At 46.9% G+C, this 17,442-nt stretch overlaps 1 protein-coding gene across 3 annotated transcripts in view; it reads right to left on the reverse strand.

The window, feature by feature from the left end:
• Window positions 1-435: 435 nt before the first annotated feature.
• ppargc1a (peroxisome proliferator-activated receptor gamma, coactivator 1 alpha) overlaps window positions 436-17,442 on the reverse strand; it is a 33,806-nt gene continuing 16,799 nt past the window's right edge. For 2 of the 3 annotated variants that reach the window (XM_029252474.1, XM_029252473.1), the window contains exons 6-13: window positions 16,097-16,142; window positions 15,826-15,899; window positions 10,332-11,262; window positions 8,600-8,686; window positions 7,643-7,754; window positions 5,237-5,358; window positions 4,702-4,853; window positions 436-856 (exon numbers count right to left, since the gene is read on the reverse strand). In XM_029252474.1, coding sequence (XP_029108307.1) covers window positions 753-856; window positions 4,702-4,853; window positions 5,237-5,358; window positions 7,643-7,754; window positions 8,600-8,686; window positions 10,332-11,262; window positions 15,826-15,899; window positions 16,097-16,142 — 1,628 coding nt within the window. In that variant the 3' untranslated portion in view covers window positions 436-752. The remainder of the gene's footprint in view (window positions 857-4,701; window positions 4,854-5,236; window positions 5,359-7,642; window positions 7,755-8,599; window positions 8,687-10,331; window positions 11,263-15,825; window positions 15,900-16,096; window positions 16,143-17,442) is intronic. The other variant, XM_029252475.1, reaches the window with a different exon arrangement.

A 17,442-nucleotide genomic window follows, 5' to 3' on the forward strand; every position in this document is an offset into this window, starting at 1 on the left:
AAATAAAAGGAAAATCTGCTCAGATTCCCCCCAACAGGTCGACCCCCCATCTCCATTCATATTTATACAATCATATCACGTCATCAAATCGTCATAAAGGTTTACAATATATCTCACATAATTTGTATGTACTACAGACATTCTTAGCTAGGAAAATTTCAATACCGTTTAAAAAGAAGGCTGCATTTTACAGTGCATAGCTGTAACAAATAAAGAACTCTGTCAGATATTTACACAAAATAAAAATACTTCTTTTTTCTGTATCTGTAAATATGTGACTACATTTTAACCAAATGTAGACAGTGATGTTTCCAAAACAGCCCTGCGAGCCCCTCCATCCCCCATCCCCCATCCCCCACCCCCCACCCTAGCAGTAGTGTAACACCAAATCCAGACATCAGGTGAAATAAAAAAGAAGTGAACAAAGCTGCGGGTTTCCCCTGGTCGTAGTGCTGTTGATTTCGCTTTCCTTTTTCTTCTACATGCATGTTGAAGCCCAGAGGCTCGTACACGAGGTGTGATGGTTCACTGGCTACCCCCACTCATAGCGTCTCTTTTCTCTTCATTAGCAGCTGTGTTCATGTAAACTTTGCTTTTTCCATCTATACGTGTGGTTTTTTCCACACATAGAAAGTAAAACTTGGCAGTCCTGCAGTCAAGGGACAGAAACACCCACGAGGTGCCGCAAGACCCTCGGCAGACCCTCAGAAGACCCTCGGCAGACCCTCGGCAGACAGCCCGTAATGCCCGTGTTACCTCCTCAGGCAGCGCTGGGCCTCTCTCAGCAGGCTGTCAAAATCCATGGAGTCGTACTTGCTCCTAGTGGACGTGGGATCGAAGTCATCGTAGTGGGAGTCTGGAACGACATTTTTTTCGGTGTGAAACTGAGTAACTTGCACCAAATAACCTTTGTCTTAGTGAAACAGGAACCATATCAACTTTTGTGTTCAACAACTCTCGTCTGTGAACCTGGCTGTTTGGACAGCAACTTCTTCCGAAGCACATCAACAGTGATACCTACAATGATGTGAAGAACAACATATGTAGATGCTCGTTTGACTGTGTGTCACATTTTAGGACATTTGAAGGGCTATGAAGTCACTTCCAAAACATGTGAGGTCCATCATTCCACAGTGAGAAAGGTCATTTGCAAATGGAGTACAGTGAAGGCAGTTGCCAGTCCACCCCAGAGTTCTCAGCAAGTTTAAGCAAACAGAGTGAAACTGCAAAGACCCCAAAGGCTTCATCCAGGAATCTGTAGACCTCTGTCAACATGGCATATGTCAGCAGAAGACTGAGATGTCGCTTGAAGAAAATAAACTCTTTACCAGAAGACTTGGAGAACACCAGTAGGTGTTGCTCATAATACACACCCTCATATTTGGTGAAAAAGCCACATACCAGCATTTAAGCATAGTGGTGGAGGATTAGTCATTTGGGGCAGTTATGAATAGAGGGGACCTAGAAGCCTTACAATCATTGAGTCCACCATGAATTCCTCCATATATCAACATATTCTAGAAGAAGATACGAGACCATCTGTTTGACAGCTAAAGCTTGACCAGAAGTAGACCATCCAACAAGACAATTATTCCAAACACCTGAGTAAATCTCTGGCTGTAAAAGGAAAGAAATAGCATTTTTGAAAGGCCAAGTTAACATCCAGACCTTAACCTCATTGAGATGTTTTCGCAGCACATTTAAGAGAGTTATGCATAAATGAAAAACCCTCAAACATCGGTGAGCCTGAGCAGTTCTGTAGGTACTTTTTCTAAGACACTGAAAAACTCATACAGAAAATTATGACTTCAAGTTATTGCTGCTGAAGGGGGTTCAACAAGTTACTGAACCATGGAGGGAAGCTCATTTTCTCATACATGACTTCCATGAGTCTATCTGTTTTTGGTTGAACAAATACAGCCAAAGCAAAATCTGTTACATGATGATACAGTTATCAGCTGTTGGCTCTCGGTCAGGAGTAGTCATGTCCCAACATGTAAAACCACAGAACGGAAAGATGGTTCACTTTGTTTTCAGATCTCTATATGCTTCCACCTCTCTGCTGAATCGTAACACCAAGGGAGTTGCTCCAAATGTCAGTTTCATCAAAACTGTGGAATATTACACTAAACAGCATCCCCACAGGCCAGGCTTACAGAGGATTAATTGGCTCGCAAGAGGCTAAGATAGCTTTGTATCACTTCACGGACATGACGGGCAGTCTGAGGTGATCTTTGATTGGATTAAACACCTCTGGTCCCACCATTTATCTCCCTTCATTACTATGCAAACTGTCCACAATGATGAATGACTTTTTTTATAATGCAACACAAAGTGAAGAAATAGCTTTAAGCTGTAAATGATTTACCGGCACCTCATTTGACTCTTTGCTAATCCTTCCTTCAGAGCGCTGGACAACGTTTCTCACGCCAAACATAATCCAGACGTGTGAAGAGAACATAAAGCTTCTGGCATGGGAGTACAACAAAAGGGGAAGGATGTGGCATACATTTTGATTTGTGGGATGATAATAAACAGGGGTGTTTTATCTTGGTCAACAGACAACTTCACAAATGGGCTCCACATGTGTGGGTTGGTGAGGGATGGTGAGTCAGGGCAATGACTGAGGGCTGGGGGCGAAAACTCTTGAGGAAAGGAACAGAGTAAGAGGAACGCAAACTGGGCACTGCTTTTCTGTATCTCGTTAAACAGTGCAAAAAGTGAAACTACCAAGAGTGTTACCAGATACAACGCAATGCTACCAAATGTAACACAATGGCCCGAAACATTACACGACGTTACCTAACTTCCCAGACGTAGCACTACAGTCTCAAACGTAACACAACCCAACTGTACATAATGCAACGATACCAAACGTAACCTAATGTTACACCACGCTAGCAAACAAAATGCAAATGTAACACACAACTGCTAAAAGTAACATCGCGCTGGAGACGCAATAACTTTATGTCGCTTTGGAGAAAAGCGTCCGCTAAACGAATAAACGTAAATGTAATATAAAGTAATGTTACGATACCCAAAATAACAATGCACAACACACCGCCTCCAAAAGTAACACAGCGCTAGTAATCATAATGCGGCATAACCAAAGGTAACCCAATGCAAAGCAAATGTAACGCAGTGTTACCAATTACAGCACAAAGCAAGGCTACCAAATGTTACGTAAAGCTCCCAAACATAAGCCAATGGTGCTGCTTACAACAGAACCCTACGAAATGCAACGCAGTACCAACAAAGGCAACGCTCCACACTGCAGATAACCAAAGGATGGGAAGAGGAATGGTTAAGAAAGAAATTTTTCCCAATACACCAGACCTTTCACGTCAGTAGATGTGCAATCATAAACCGCCAGTACACATTTACCAAGTCACCTTATGCTCTTGTGTTATCCTACAATCCCCTTATTGTTTCAGGACAAATCATTGCCATGCAGTAGCTCTGCATCTTTCAGCCAGTACATAGAAATGTTTTCTGAGGACACCGTACCGTACAGAAATGCCCTCTGATCATTGTGAAAACACATGACAGGAAATCAGGTGACATCCAGAGGTTTTTCCACATATCAAACTACAAAAATTAGCTTCTGGAACAAAAATAACCGACGTTTACTCTGGCTGCGTTCCCGTTGCTGGCATGTTAACGGTGCCGCCTGTGCTCTTCCCTGTCAAAGCTCTCGGAATGAACCCCTGAACTCAGCCTTTTGAGACAAGATGAGCACAATTTCTTGAGAGTCCTGTAACGGGCAGAGAAAAAGCCTCAACGTTGCCTGCAATGAATTATTTATCACACACCCTCTGTACTGAATTGTGAGCACAGCCCTCTGGGTACCTATGGGGCTAACCTTAATTCTATCACCCTTATTTGTACAAGTGAGGCGACCTTTTCTGAACACCTCGCCTGTCTCTGCACTTCTGTATATCAGTAGTATCACACAATACTGCTTTATTCTGTGGGGATTTACATGCTTGTTTCTCAAACACCGAGGGCAGCAGGTGGCGTACCAGTTAGAGCCGTCATCGTCCCCACAAAGGACCTGGGTTTGAATCCCACCTCCTGCTGTAGTAGCCTCGATCAAGGTACTCCTCTCGTACTGATACAGTAAAAATTACCCAGCTGTATAAATGGGTAAATTAGTGTAAGTGGCTTAGTGTACAAACCTCACATTGTAAATGACCCTGGGGAAAACCATCAGCTAAATGAATAAATGTAAATGCATAAGAGAAAATTGCTAAAAATATGCTTATTATGAGTCAAAATGAGCTCAGCCTCACTCCTGGCTGATCCTTACACGGAGCGGCAAATGGTATCAAACGTTTTCCTCGTGCTCATTTTGACACACAATCCACGCAGCTTTAATCACTTACATGTGTACTTTTCAATACTCATCTACACACACTGAATGTACATTAAGAAGAACTATAAGTCCACTTTCCGAGGTTGATGTTCGCACAAGGCCAGTACGCTGTCGCACACGCTTGCGATGCTGCCCATACGGACTGCGAGAGGAGCGCATCAGGAATTCCGTTCCTGGGATTAGCAGTGTGACTCTTTCTGCCCTTTGAATGTATCAGAATCCAGGAAGTGAACTCAAGAGGAAGCTTGGGGAGAGATCACGGCACTTCCCATCCCTCAAGTCCCCCGATGAAAAGCACCGGTAAGCCGGTGGGAAAGGCCTCTTACCCAAGTCTGTATAGCTTGGTTTGCAGAACTGGCGCCGTCCGCCAAAGTGAAGCTCCAAGTGCGGCTCGTCGGACCCATGCAGCGTGTGTCCCTTTTCAAGGGCAGCAAAGGCGTCACAAGTGTAGCGGTAGGTGATGAAGCCAAAGTTGTCTCTAGGAAAAAATAGAAAAGTCGCATCAGTCTGTCGTCGAGGGAGAAAAGGGCCAAATAAAGAACAAATACAAAAAAAAAAAACATTAGACAAACAAATTAACCTGATGCTTTTTGTCACAATCGGTGTCATTAAAAGCACTTTCCAAACGATGCCATTCGGTGTGCTAAGCTGGGCATCGCTTCACTTTCCCAGGCAGTGGCTCTGGGGCCCCAAACAGTCACTTCCCTCCAAGGTTAATTACCAGCCGGTAGGGAGTGATATATAAATGACTGGGTCGGGACGCCTCCTGTTATTTCGTGCTTCGGGATAACTGTCCGCCCCCACAGGTCACCCACCTTTCACCAACATCCATCACCTTGCTCCTCAAACCAGGGCTCTTACCCATTATCTCGGAGGTTGACCACACACTCTTCGATCTCCCCAAAGACCTCAAAGCGCCGCTTGAGCTCAGTCCTCGTGCTGTCAGGTCGGAGTCTCCCCACGTACAGTGTCGGTCTGTCGTCCTGGTTGCAGAGAGGAAACAGGAACTGTTAACCCAGTAACATTTCCTGGCCTGGGACAAGTTGGGTCAGCCACTGAAAATAAAAGGCGGCCCAAGATAACACGTCTCCACCCATAAACCAAGTCTTTCCCAAATGCAGCAGGTGGTAGTAGTTAGGGCTGCTGCTTTACTCTCAAAGGATCCAGGTTGGAATCCCACCTTCTGCTGTACTACCCTTGATCAGGGTACTCACTTGGAATTGAGACTGTAAAAAACACACCCAGCTGTATAAACAGGTAAATCGCTACAACATCATGAGTCAGTTTGGAGAAAGGTTTCAGCTAAATGAATAAAAACCTCAGTTCCAAACACCTGGCACGTGAAGGTGTACATCAGAAAAGACAAAGCTGTACAGAGGGTACATGGACAGAAGTTCTTTCCATGAGCTTTGTCCGCCTTCCCCACTTGGACGAGTTTGAGCTCAGATGACTATTTGGATGTCTATGTCTGGGTGTCACATTTTGCAAACAAGATGGACTTGAACTTATTTCCAATTTGTGGCCAGTTAACAGCTTATTGCCGACAGATGGGGCAGTGGTTAAAGGAAGAGATCTTAAAACTCGCAACCAAACCCTTTAGACAAATATTCAGTCTGGACTACTTAAGTGAAAATATCCCTCTGCATAAATCAGTGCATAACCGCAAACTATGAAACACGCTTTCAATAAGTAAGCAAATGATGTAAAGAAAAAGGAAATGTTATAAAGAAAAAAATAAAGTTCTTCTGGGCTAAAAACAGCAAAGAATCTGGGAGGAGAAAAAGTAACACAGTTTCCTTGAACCACTTAAGACATTAAGGTCATTACAGAACTGCAGATAAAACGCAGTCATATTGTTAGGCCACAATTATATTTTTGGGGGAAAAAAAAAAAAAAAAAATCTAATTTTGCTTGCTAATTATTTAACACAAAACAGGCCCCGGGGTGTTTTGTATCACTAGCATTATTTATTTATTCGCTCATTTACTTGCCATTAGAAGTGAAATTCTACTGAGATACAGTCCAATTCCACAGGGTGTCCTGAAGGCATCAGTAACTTATACATATAAATTAAATTGCCTCATGCCACACAAGTTCAGCTCTTTACAGAGGAGTCAGCACAAGGTAAGGCGCCAATAAAGTCCTTTTTAAGAATGGAAAAAATAAACAGTGTAAGCCAGACAAAACACGGGCATTTAATTAATCTCTTTGTTGTCTTCTCACGCACACTTTGAGACACAAGTATCGGCTAAATATATTGCTACTGCTTATATAAACCATCCAGCCTTTACAAAACGCTGCGTCCTCTCGACTGCCGCTTGCTGATGGCCGCGCCTTTAGGGTCGCAATTACGACTACGGCTCAAATCGATGTCGGTCTCGTTGCTTGAATCATTCGTTGCGTGTGTTTATTAAACAGCGGATTGTAGGTGAAGGATAACCGTTTACCAGCCCGTTTCACCATGTACCAGAGAAGCCGCCCCAACACATTCATCTCAATTAACTGAACTTTGGTCCACAAATCATCATAGGCGGCGACAACAGAGCTTTCAATGGGCATTTCTCTATATTTCTTGTAATTAATATAATGTAAAATGAGTTTCAATATGACATTTATTTGTTTCAATCTGCTTGTTGGCCATGTGACTCACCAAATGGACATCTAACCAAAAGGTGCAAAGAATAAAACAGGAACAACCTCACAGGTAGGTGCTAACCCTCATATCTTTCATTAAATATGCAGCTATATAAAAGCATGGGGGGGATAGATATTAATATTATAATAGACATCCCTTGATTTATTCACCGGTTAGGTCCTGTAAAAATCTGATGACTGCAATAATTGACGAAAGGCTTCACTGTAATTTTTTTAAAGTTAAAATTTAAAATGACAATTTTTAAAAAAAGTCTCCAACAAACTCCTATTCACTGGAAATTGCTAACCAGTTCATAAATAGGTGTAACTTTCCTCATTTTGCTGCTGATCACCAGCACTCAGGAGCTGTAAACACTGTGGAAGTGAGTTGAATGGAACCAACTGCACCGTTCTGTTTTGTCTGGGCGCTCTTTCCTGCCATGTATTGGTTTGGAAGGTGAACACAGGTTGTGTTTGCTCTGCTACTGACCAGAAAAAAAAAACAGGGTCAATGCAATTAAAAATAATTAAATGTGCCGACAAACACCCGTATCTTCCATAATTTCTAACTTGACCGTTTGCGGCGTGACGCGGCAAAAAACAGAACCCATAGCAGAAGAGAGCTGCTCTCACTATGATTTGTCGCCGGTGCTCCTCTCTCAGCTCCCTCCTCTCCGCCTCCTGCTTCTCTAGGTCCTGCCGGCGCTCCTCCCTCCAGACCGACTCGTGCTGGTGCTCCTCGGACCTGCGGAGCACGATCGCGTTGCTGAAAGCGAGCGCCCCTTTGTCCCGCGACCCAACCTGTCCCCAACCCCCCCACCATCGCTGCCTCGTGTTCCGGACGCCGCGGGACCCTCCGCTGTTCCCTCCCAAATCCCCTTAGGATTTGAACAAATAAACTCATTAATGGGAGCTCCTCTCTTCGCAAAGGTTACAGCTCCCGTAGGACACGGCTGTCGCAACTACCGCCGTCAGCATTTCACATGTCATTACTTTCTGCTTAGTTTGGAATCCGACAGGAAACTACGACTTTCCACCAAAACCGTGGCAGTTGGGAGCTACGTTCCCCGCATTTTGCAACCCAGAGCAGTTCTGCATTCCGGCGCAAGGAGCACCATGGGAGATCTTACCCTGTGCCGCAATGGAGGGCAAAAACACACAGCGCTTCCCAGCACAAGTGGGAAGGCTGAGAAAACAGGAAGTGAGATGGATGCAGTGTCCATGTGTCGTACACATTGGAAGAGGCCCTGGAGCCTTAAAGGCATGAAGCTCTCAGCGCTGGAACTCACTTTGAGACTCGCACTGATGTCCTAAATATACAAACATCGAAAGCACCTGGGTTCGAGTCCCACTTCGCACTTCTGTTTGACCACGGTACGCACGCTGAACTGATACAGTAAAAAATACCCTGCTGTATAAACGGGTAAATCAGTGTAAGAAGCTCAGTGCGCAAACCTCAGACTGTAAGTCACTTTGGAGAAAAGTATCAGATTAACAGTAAATAAGAGAACGAACAGTTAACAACAGACATGTATACAAAGAATGTATCTGTTCAGCTCTTCTATCCGTCCACCTGTGCAAAGTGCTCACCTTGGCCTGCAGCTGGAAGGGGATCTGGACCAGGACCTGGACCGTGACCTGGACCGTGTGTGCGTACCGCAGTCCACATAACGAGACCTGCACAGAGACAGACACATCAAAAAAAAAAAAAAAAAAAAAAAAAAAAAACATAACAGCTCAGGGCATTTCTATGACCAGAGCTCAGTGCTCCTACTGTAACTGTTCATATTCCATATAGTTTCTATGACAGCTGTGTTTCCAGTGAAATGCAGACTGCGACACTGCTTCCAGCATCGTAACCAAAGTCATCACTAATCTGAAACTCTGATACATTTTGGGAGCGAAAGACAGTTTTTTCCCCCTTCCCTGACACAGAGCGGCTCTGGACGCCGCCCCCCCGCCCCCGCCCCTCCAGCTTATCAGACTCCTAGGACCCGGTCCATTAATTACTGAACTGACACCGAACGGGAGGAGCTCAACAATAAAGTACTGGGGTCGGTTCTGCGGTGCCCGGGTAGCCCAGGGTGCTGGAGATTTACGAAGTGATCACCTCCGCTTTGGCCACATTACGGCCTCGGGACTCGTCACAGAAGTGCTGCTTTCAGACAATGCGTCGCAGGGGGCGTGTAGCTAGGTGGCGCTAAAGGCCTGCCGCCCTTGGCTGCGTCTCTGGTTCTCTGGTTGGACGACCAGTTCAAGAAGTAGGGGCAATAAAGAGCCAAGCAGTCGAACCAACCGTGCTCACCTCTCCAACGGCGGCCGTGAACGGAGCCCTAATTAACCCCTCGGCGACAGACGCGCACACCTCGTCTCCAGGTTCCCGACTTAATGAGCAACAACTGAGACCTGCGATGAAATTAGGAGGCAACAGAACCGCGGCTGCAATCCTAACATGGCGCTTACATGTTCCTGACCGACAGCATCAGCCCGGCCAGCACATCTCCGTGGATTCAAACGTAACGTGCCCGAGGTACACGTCCCCTATTCAAACCCTGCTCCTCCTGTGCACCCCTGTCTTACGGCGCCGCAGCCAGATCCGCACTGCCGGGAGCTCCCGACCGAAATGTGGTAAATAAACAAATGCTGTCCAAGCCATCCCTCGTATATTTCAATCTGGGGCCATTTCCCCCCCTTACGCTCCCCCTTCTCCGCCGTCCAATCAAAGCAGCTGCTGTAAATATTGTCTTCCAGCGTATTGTGATGCTTTAACCGTCTTCAAAGCGGAAAACGTCCAGGACCTCGCTCTCTCCAGCTCGCCTTTCATCTCGCCGCACAGACGGGAAGCGCTGATAAGCAAAACAACAGCTGCCACTAGAACCCAAGCCATCAAATATAGATGTATAGAAATGGATGGGGGTGGGGGGATTAATCTCAGGCTGAGAGCGAAGTGGCGGCAGGATGGGACTGGAGGCGTCGCACGGCAAGGCCCTCAGTCCAGCCCCGTTTCTGGCACCTGTGGTGTATCATAAATATCGGAGGAAGCCTTGGAGAAAGTGGAAATAACCTTTAACTTCCGCATCCAACCACTGGGCGGCCTCGCGGTGCGGGGCCTGCAGCAATTGCTTCACCTCGTTTCGTACGTTACAAATCAGGCTCATTAAAGCTACTTAACCTTCACTCCCCCTCACCGAGGCAAACTGACAACGGAGAGGAACCTATTAACACCTAATGGAGCATCGTTCTACAAGCGTGTGGGTGAACTGATGCAAAGTGCAGCGCCCCCTGCTGGGCTGAGCCTAATCCGCCAACTCCAGGGTCTTACCGGGAGGAGGAGCGGCTGCAGGGGGAGCAGGAGCGGGAGCGAGGCAATCGTTGTCGACGGTGGGATGCGGAGCAGGACCGGGAGCGTGAGCGTGAGCGGTACCAGCAGAAGTGCTGGGAGTGCAGAAGGGCTGTAGGGGGCGACACAGAGCAGCTGGATGGGGAGCATGAGGGGGAGCTCTGGAAGAGCAGGTCCAGGGGAGACGCCTCCCAGTGGCTGAAAAACGGCTCGCGTTCGTCCTCGCTGTCCTCTAAAACCCCCTCCAGGGGTAGTCCTGGAGGCAAGTAGCTGGCCAGCTCACAGTCCTGTTTGTCCCAGAAGGGAGTGTCCTCAGGTGGGGACAAGAGCTCGGGGGGCACCTCGCTGCCCAAGGCCTGGGGAGGGGGTCCAAAGTGCCGATTCAGTTCAGCCCGGATTTCCTGGTCCAGAAGGGGCTTCCTGGTGCCCTTAGGCACCAACACGCCCCGCTCCTGGTGCTCTGAATCGGGCTGCACCGCTGCCGAGGAGGAGGAGGAGGGAGAAAAGGAGAAGGAGGAGGAGGAGGAGGAGGAGGGCACGGCCAAGTCCATGTGCTCCCCATCACCGTCCTGCAGGGAGACCAGTGGGCAGCCCAGGGATGTGCCTTGCTTGGCGCTAGCACCCATGGACTGGCAGTAGTCGTGGTCGCCGATGGCCCGCGGCGCCTTCTTGCCCCCGCGCCCCACCTGCACCCCCAAGGGCAGTGCTGACACCCTGCTCAGCTGGGTGTAGAGTTCACTGTGTTCCGCCCCCTCATGCTCGCAGTCGCCAGCCACAGCATCTGGTCCGGCGATGCCGAGCCTCGCCCGCTTGCTTGCCGAGGACGCACACGAAGACAGCTTGGTTTTCATGGACGTTTTGAAAGGATACTCTTGACTGCCTTTGTGAGGAGGTGTAGTGGGCGGAGTCAGACCTGTGGGAGCCATAAAACACAATGGAAATGTAATAATGAGACTCCCTGCAGCCTGTTTACAGACAGGAGACACACAGTGTTTAAAATTAAAATATTCATTTTCAGTTCACCTAAATCCTGATCCCTATTTTATTGCAATCTTGACAGATTAATGTAATGCTCTATGTAACTTAATATAGCAGAGCAGCGCACGGCGGCAATGTCAGAGGCGCTCTCCTGACCTTGGAAAATCCCACCGCATGGAAAATCACACATTAAGCATAGCAATACAGAGTCATCCTGGAGCACGTGGACATTGCTGGAGATGCCGGCATGTTTCAAGAAGGAAAGGAACAACGAGGTCCTAGCATAAAAGTCATATGGAAGCCAAAAATGTGCATTATGCACTTATTATGCTGCTTATTTGTATTATGCTTGTTTCTTATTTGTTTATTTAACTTGCACTTTTGTCTATAGTGATTAATATTGATGCAGGGCAAAAAAATAGGCACATGACCATCACGCAATGAAGTGATTACACAGAGCAAGATATGTAACAGCAAATTAACCTAGCACAGGAACAAACCATAATTTAATAATTAATCACATTTTATTAAGAGGTGTTCCCAGCAGTGACATCACACATTATTTAACACAAAGTATGACCAAAATGGAGAGCAAAGGGAAAACGATGATACTGCTTCCATGCTAATGAACTACATTGAAATGAGCCATCGGGCAGCTGAGGAGAGGAAAACAAAAAAAAAAAAAAAAAAAACTCTGTCGCCAAGAAGCTGGAAGAAAAATAAACCTCTGGGGATCTGAATACTAGTAGTGGCCCACCCAGCATCGCAACGTGTAGCTACACCAAGCCTGCATGTGTGACAACTGTTTAAAACGGGAGATTCCAAAGAGATCTGCCAGGACACCCAGCGCTGGATCCTGATTTAGTATGAAGTGTGTTCTCAGCATTGATTCCCTGTCGACATTAGCTCACCGGTGCCTTACTGAGAACATAAATGTTCACCCATCATGATTTTTTTCCCACTCCATCTCAAACACTGTACTGTTTTGTGTATTCTCCTTCACCACATTATGAAATGCTAGAAGTACCCAGTTTTAACATGACTCGAAACAACTGCTGGCCACGAGAAGCATGGTCATCTAAAAGCACAGAGGAAATGTGATGTGTGCCAAGTGTGGTGGCGCGGTCAGAGGATGAGGTGGAGGAGGTGGAGGAGCAGGAGGAGCTTTGTATGACAGCTGAAAAACGGGCTGTAACTGTGGGACTCTGTTTGCCCTTTAGTGTGTCTCAATAATAATGGGCCCTGAAGTTTCCCGAGGCGCTTCCTCCCCTGCCCCCCCTCCACCAGAGTCTCAGAACATGGCTCTGCAGCTAAGCTAATTTGTGACACCAGTATATTACATATAATGTGATATTAAACTGGTAATGAAAGCACGGCTACTGGGGGATCCTAGAGCCGTTCCCCTCGGACCTCGCGAACGCCCTGCCCCCACCCTGCCGAACCTCGTGCGGGACGACAGATTTATGTGGAGACAGATGGCAATTATATGCAGAGGCCTGAGAGGTGGCACTTTACGGCACAGTTAATGCACTCGTGCAAACAGCTCCCCCTCACAGACTGCCTCCCGCTTCCGCTGAGATTCATTTCTCACTGCCCCTTTATAGCTCCTTGGTGAGCAGCATCAGATACAGCGAGTGACTGACAAGCCCTTTCGCGGGAAAGGGGTTCAAAGGGTGAGACGTGGGCTTGCGACCTTCGTGGAAGGGAGGCTCCGGAAGTAGTCCGAGCTATGACCCCCAACTCAGACCTTCATGCGCTCAACATCAGCTGTATTGCTTGGAAATGCTAATAAGTGGCACCGTGCAATAATTATTGTCACAGATATGAGAAAATGTATGTCATTGCTGGAAATGTCTATACTCGATTTTCTGGATATTTTACACGCAACTTTTTTGGTTCGTGACTCCTACTGGAAACACCAATGATGACACTGACGTTATATTTCGGACATGTCACGAGAAGGTTGGAATCAAAGATGGTGATGATGGAAAAAGTTGCAGGAAAAGAAGACGATGAGCGGCAACAAGATGGATGGGTTAGGCTTAGGGTTCAGTGCGTCACAGAGCTTTCTGGAAGGACTCTATATAAGTATATGATCGCTGCGTATTAACACTCAACAACAATAATAACATCCCCACCCATCAGGGTGACATTATGACCAGTTACGCCAATTAGGCAGGTCAAGACCTGTACCTGTTAGGTGACTTCTGGAGGAAAGATATGCTAAACGGATAAAGTGTAGTTACTGTAACGGTGAGTGACACTCGAAGTCAGAAGGCAGCCTTGTAATGACGGCATCAAGAGCAGCAGAGCGGGCCGCACATGTACCTCATGTTTGTTCACACGTCGTGCGCACGAGGACAACGATCTCCATCTATCCATTCTCTTGCTTTACTGCACAGCACAGTGACAAAAGGGAGAGCTTTCCAATTAATGTCCTGCGCTCTGCAAGACGGTCCCTATTGTTTGGGTACTGCGATGCTGAAAGGCACCGAGACCACGGATGCCACTAGGGGCGAGGGGGCAGACGAGTGAACTTTAATTAGAAATGAGGCGAGAGCGTTAATGTTCTGCGGCACTGAGAGTGTCACTGGCTTCGGGTGCAAACATGTTGTCCTAGGTCACACGGTTAGCTTCGGTCAGACCGCTTGGGTTGGACCAGCACACATTTCACTAGTGTTGTTATGACAACATGCACATTTTATTCCTTCTCTCTGATACCTGCAACACTGTGGCTCAGCTAGCGCCAGTCACCTGTACCCAGGCTATACCCAAACATGACTCTAAACAGCACCGATAAGTGCAGAGCTACAGCAGCATCTAATTTGCAGACTTAAAAAAAACCTCATGAATATGCGTGATGTTAAACAAATTCCACATACTTTAAATCTGGAAAGAGCCCATTTTCACATCATTTCCCCACTCTTTCGCTTCTTAGTTTGAATAACAATCGCATTTCCATTTTTACATATTACAGTATGACAACAAATACATAAATCATTATCACAGTACCCTGTTAGCTGTAACCTCTGAAGATCTAGGCTTCAGCTAAATGTAATTACCATGAATCGATACTGTAAAAATTACCCTGCTGTACAAATGGGTAAATCATGGTAACTCCTTCGGATGAAGAGAGTCAATAAGAAACGATAACGAAAGGGGTGATGTTCAGCCAGAAATCATACAGTAAATGTTTCTTCAGAAGGCTCTGAGCCCGAATTGTGACAGGGTTTTAAAAGTGATATATTCAGAAACTAAAGCTACATTCAATCCATCACAAGGTGCACCCTGACACACAGCTCCTACAGTCCTTCCAAACAGTGTACATGTAACCTTTCACACCGCAGTGTAACCCCAGGGTGAAGCTTAGACACACAGGGGTGCAAAGGTCAGAGAAATCCCATCATGTGCCTTTGTCACATACGTATTTTACAGTTCTGCACAAGACAGATGTATTTAGGTTTGTTGTTACTCAAGGTAATTCAGTGTTCACCCCCAAACGTCATGAGTCTCGTCACTACGCTTTCTGACAGCGTAAACCAGCTGCAAAAAGGTGATGTGTGGCAACATTAAACCAGGGAAAAATAAAGTCATATATCGAATATCGAAGGCAGCAATGAAGGTGAAAAGTAATATGAAAATACCCATAGATAAAAAAGAAGGAATGAAAGAAAATAGGTGATATTGTGGTTTTATTGACCTGGAATGATTAATCACAGCTTGTGGGATACTGATGTAATTATCAGACTGAGTCACGCCGGGAGAGCGAGTCACGCCGCAGCCCGCAGTCTCTGCATCAGCTGCCACTCACCTCATTCAGTTTAATTACCACTGCCCATAGTTTACTCTTACACTCTTAATTAATGAATAAGTAATATTTAGGAATAATGACAGTCACTACAATGTCTTCTGCACTGACCCTTTTGGAAAAAATGGCATTGTTCCCCCAAATATCTGCCTCAACATACGAAACTGCCTCCACGTCTCCAATCAAATTACCGAATTGTTCACAAAGACAAAGATAGCATCAGCAAAAATGAATTACATCGCAGAACCAATTAAAACAATGATGATCGGTTTGCTTGCGATGTATCAGGTAGAGCAGCGTCGCAGTCAGAGAGCATTAGTATCGAGATGAGACGGCGAAGAGAGTAGATATTAACTCTTAAGTTGAAAGACAGCTTCCAATAAATCCGCAGAGGCTGGGGAGCATAATCGATAAAGCGGCGCATAAGAAACGCGCCCGGCGTTCGTTAACCTTGAACCAGTGAACTGCGGAACAAGGAGGAGGAAGAGAACGCCTGGAGGGATGGCCCTTTTAACCATTTACAGACCATTTCACAGGGCAGTGATTTTCCATTACAGGTGGACTCGTCCGCTGGTCCGGGTTCACTTGCGCAAACCTGCATTTCTGTAGCCGATCCCCTGCCGAGAATTAATGAGGTTTATCCTTTACTAGTTCCGCAATTACCCGGAAACGCCGAAGCAAGCAGCTTACCTGGGGTCCCGGACAATTCCACGCTCAATGTGCGTTCGATGGTTTTGTTCTCAAACGGAGATCCCTTGTGGTCACTGAAACACAAGAGTGATGCCCGTTTGACCTCTTGAAGGAAAAACACCCATGTGTTTAGTTTAGTTAATGATTTTACAAATGGAAATGAAAGGAACTAAATGCCTCATTTTTCACTTTCTTTTTTGTCTGCTTGTTTCTTGGTTTTGCTTTGTTTCTGTGCTAGGCCATAAAACGTTTGAAAAACTCTCTCACTTACTTTGGAGACTCTGGGGTCAAAGGAAGTGGCAAGGTGGTTGGTTTGGCTGCAGAACACAAAGGAGCATGGGTAATTATTTAACTAGACCACACTAGTCTAGGAAGCTAGCACTTCCATTGCTAAGTATGAATTTCAGTTTCGATCCCAAACCCGTTAAGTCTAGAATAAGGTACAAAGCGTTTTATGAAAATGTTCCTTCTGAACTGGACCCCTTTTTGGCTCACAATTTGCTGTTTGAGGCAGGATGAAGTAATGGCAAATACACTCTGAATGTGAACTCACAAGACTAACTCAGCAGAGCAGGGGAAAAAAAAGGCAGCGCAAACCTTGAACAATACACTGCTTGAAGCCTCACTACAACACTCAGAAGTAATTTCACATGCAGAGAAGCAAGGCAGAGAAAGACAGAGGAGTCAGGAAAGCTTGTGCAGTTGCCTGAGGCCCTGATTATCTCCAAGTGCAGCTAAGGAGCGTCTTTCAGTTAAACAACCGAGCCATTACGGCAGCGCGCAGCTGTAGCTCCGTACACAAACACTCGGCCTGATCTAACCAGAAACCGGCCGACTTTAAACATCTCTTAATGCGTCAAGACACGAGGTGCCTCCCGTTCCCCCATACACTTAACCTCGACTGATAGCGCTGCGCGAACCGAGAGCGCCTCGCACCTCCCTAGCCCGTTTTCGGACCTGCCGCGAGCTGTCACGGCCGATACAGGCGGCTGGCCATTTTCATTGTGACCGTTAGGCTCAGACTAGCGTTCCGGTTAGGGAGAAGCCAAAGCAGGAAGCGGTTAGAGCAGCAGAGGGAGGAAATGGGACAGAGACGCCGCAACGATTACCTAACAGTGGGAGGACCTGGTCGCCGGGATGCCTGTCGAGTGCCTGCCTGTGTAGGTGCTGCTCTTGTGTGGTGGGGGTGTTGAGGTCTCCTAGGGGAATTGCGGAGTCTGGGAAGAACAGGCTCTGGTGCCCTTGCGAGTATGACGTGGGGCGAACATCGTCCCTGACCCAGCCACGTTCCAGGCCGTGCGACTCGCCCCCCCGATTTGACTCCCTGGCCAAAGGGACGGGCTCATTCGGCTGCTTGAGAAATGACAGTTCCTGCTGAGGCCGTTCGGTCTCAACGCGGCCTGGGCTACCGGTGACCCGCTGCACCGTGGAGCACGAATCCTCAGCAGCCACCCTAGGAGGCCTGTCACTCCTGCGGGCCAAAGGACCTGTCCTAGATGCCTTGGGGATTTTGGTCAGACAACAGTGGCGACGGTAACTGGATGTCCTCTGCTTAGACTTCCGCAGCTGGCTACACGAAGGCTGCTCCAGTGTCGTGACGCGTCTGTGGATTCGCCC

Source organism: Scleropages formosus, chromosome 5, assembly GCF_900964775.1.
Source record: "Scleropages formosus chromosome 5, fSclFor1.1, whole genome shotgun sequence".
NCBI classification, from domain to species: Eukaryota; Metazoa; Chordata; class Actinopteri; order Osteoglossiformes; family Osteoglossidae; genus Scleropages; species Scleropages formosus.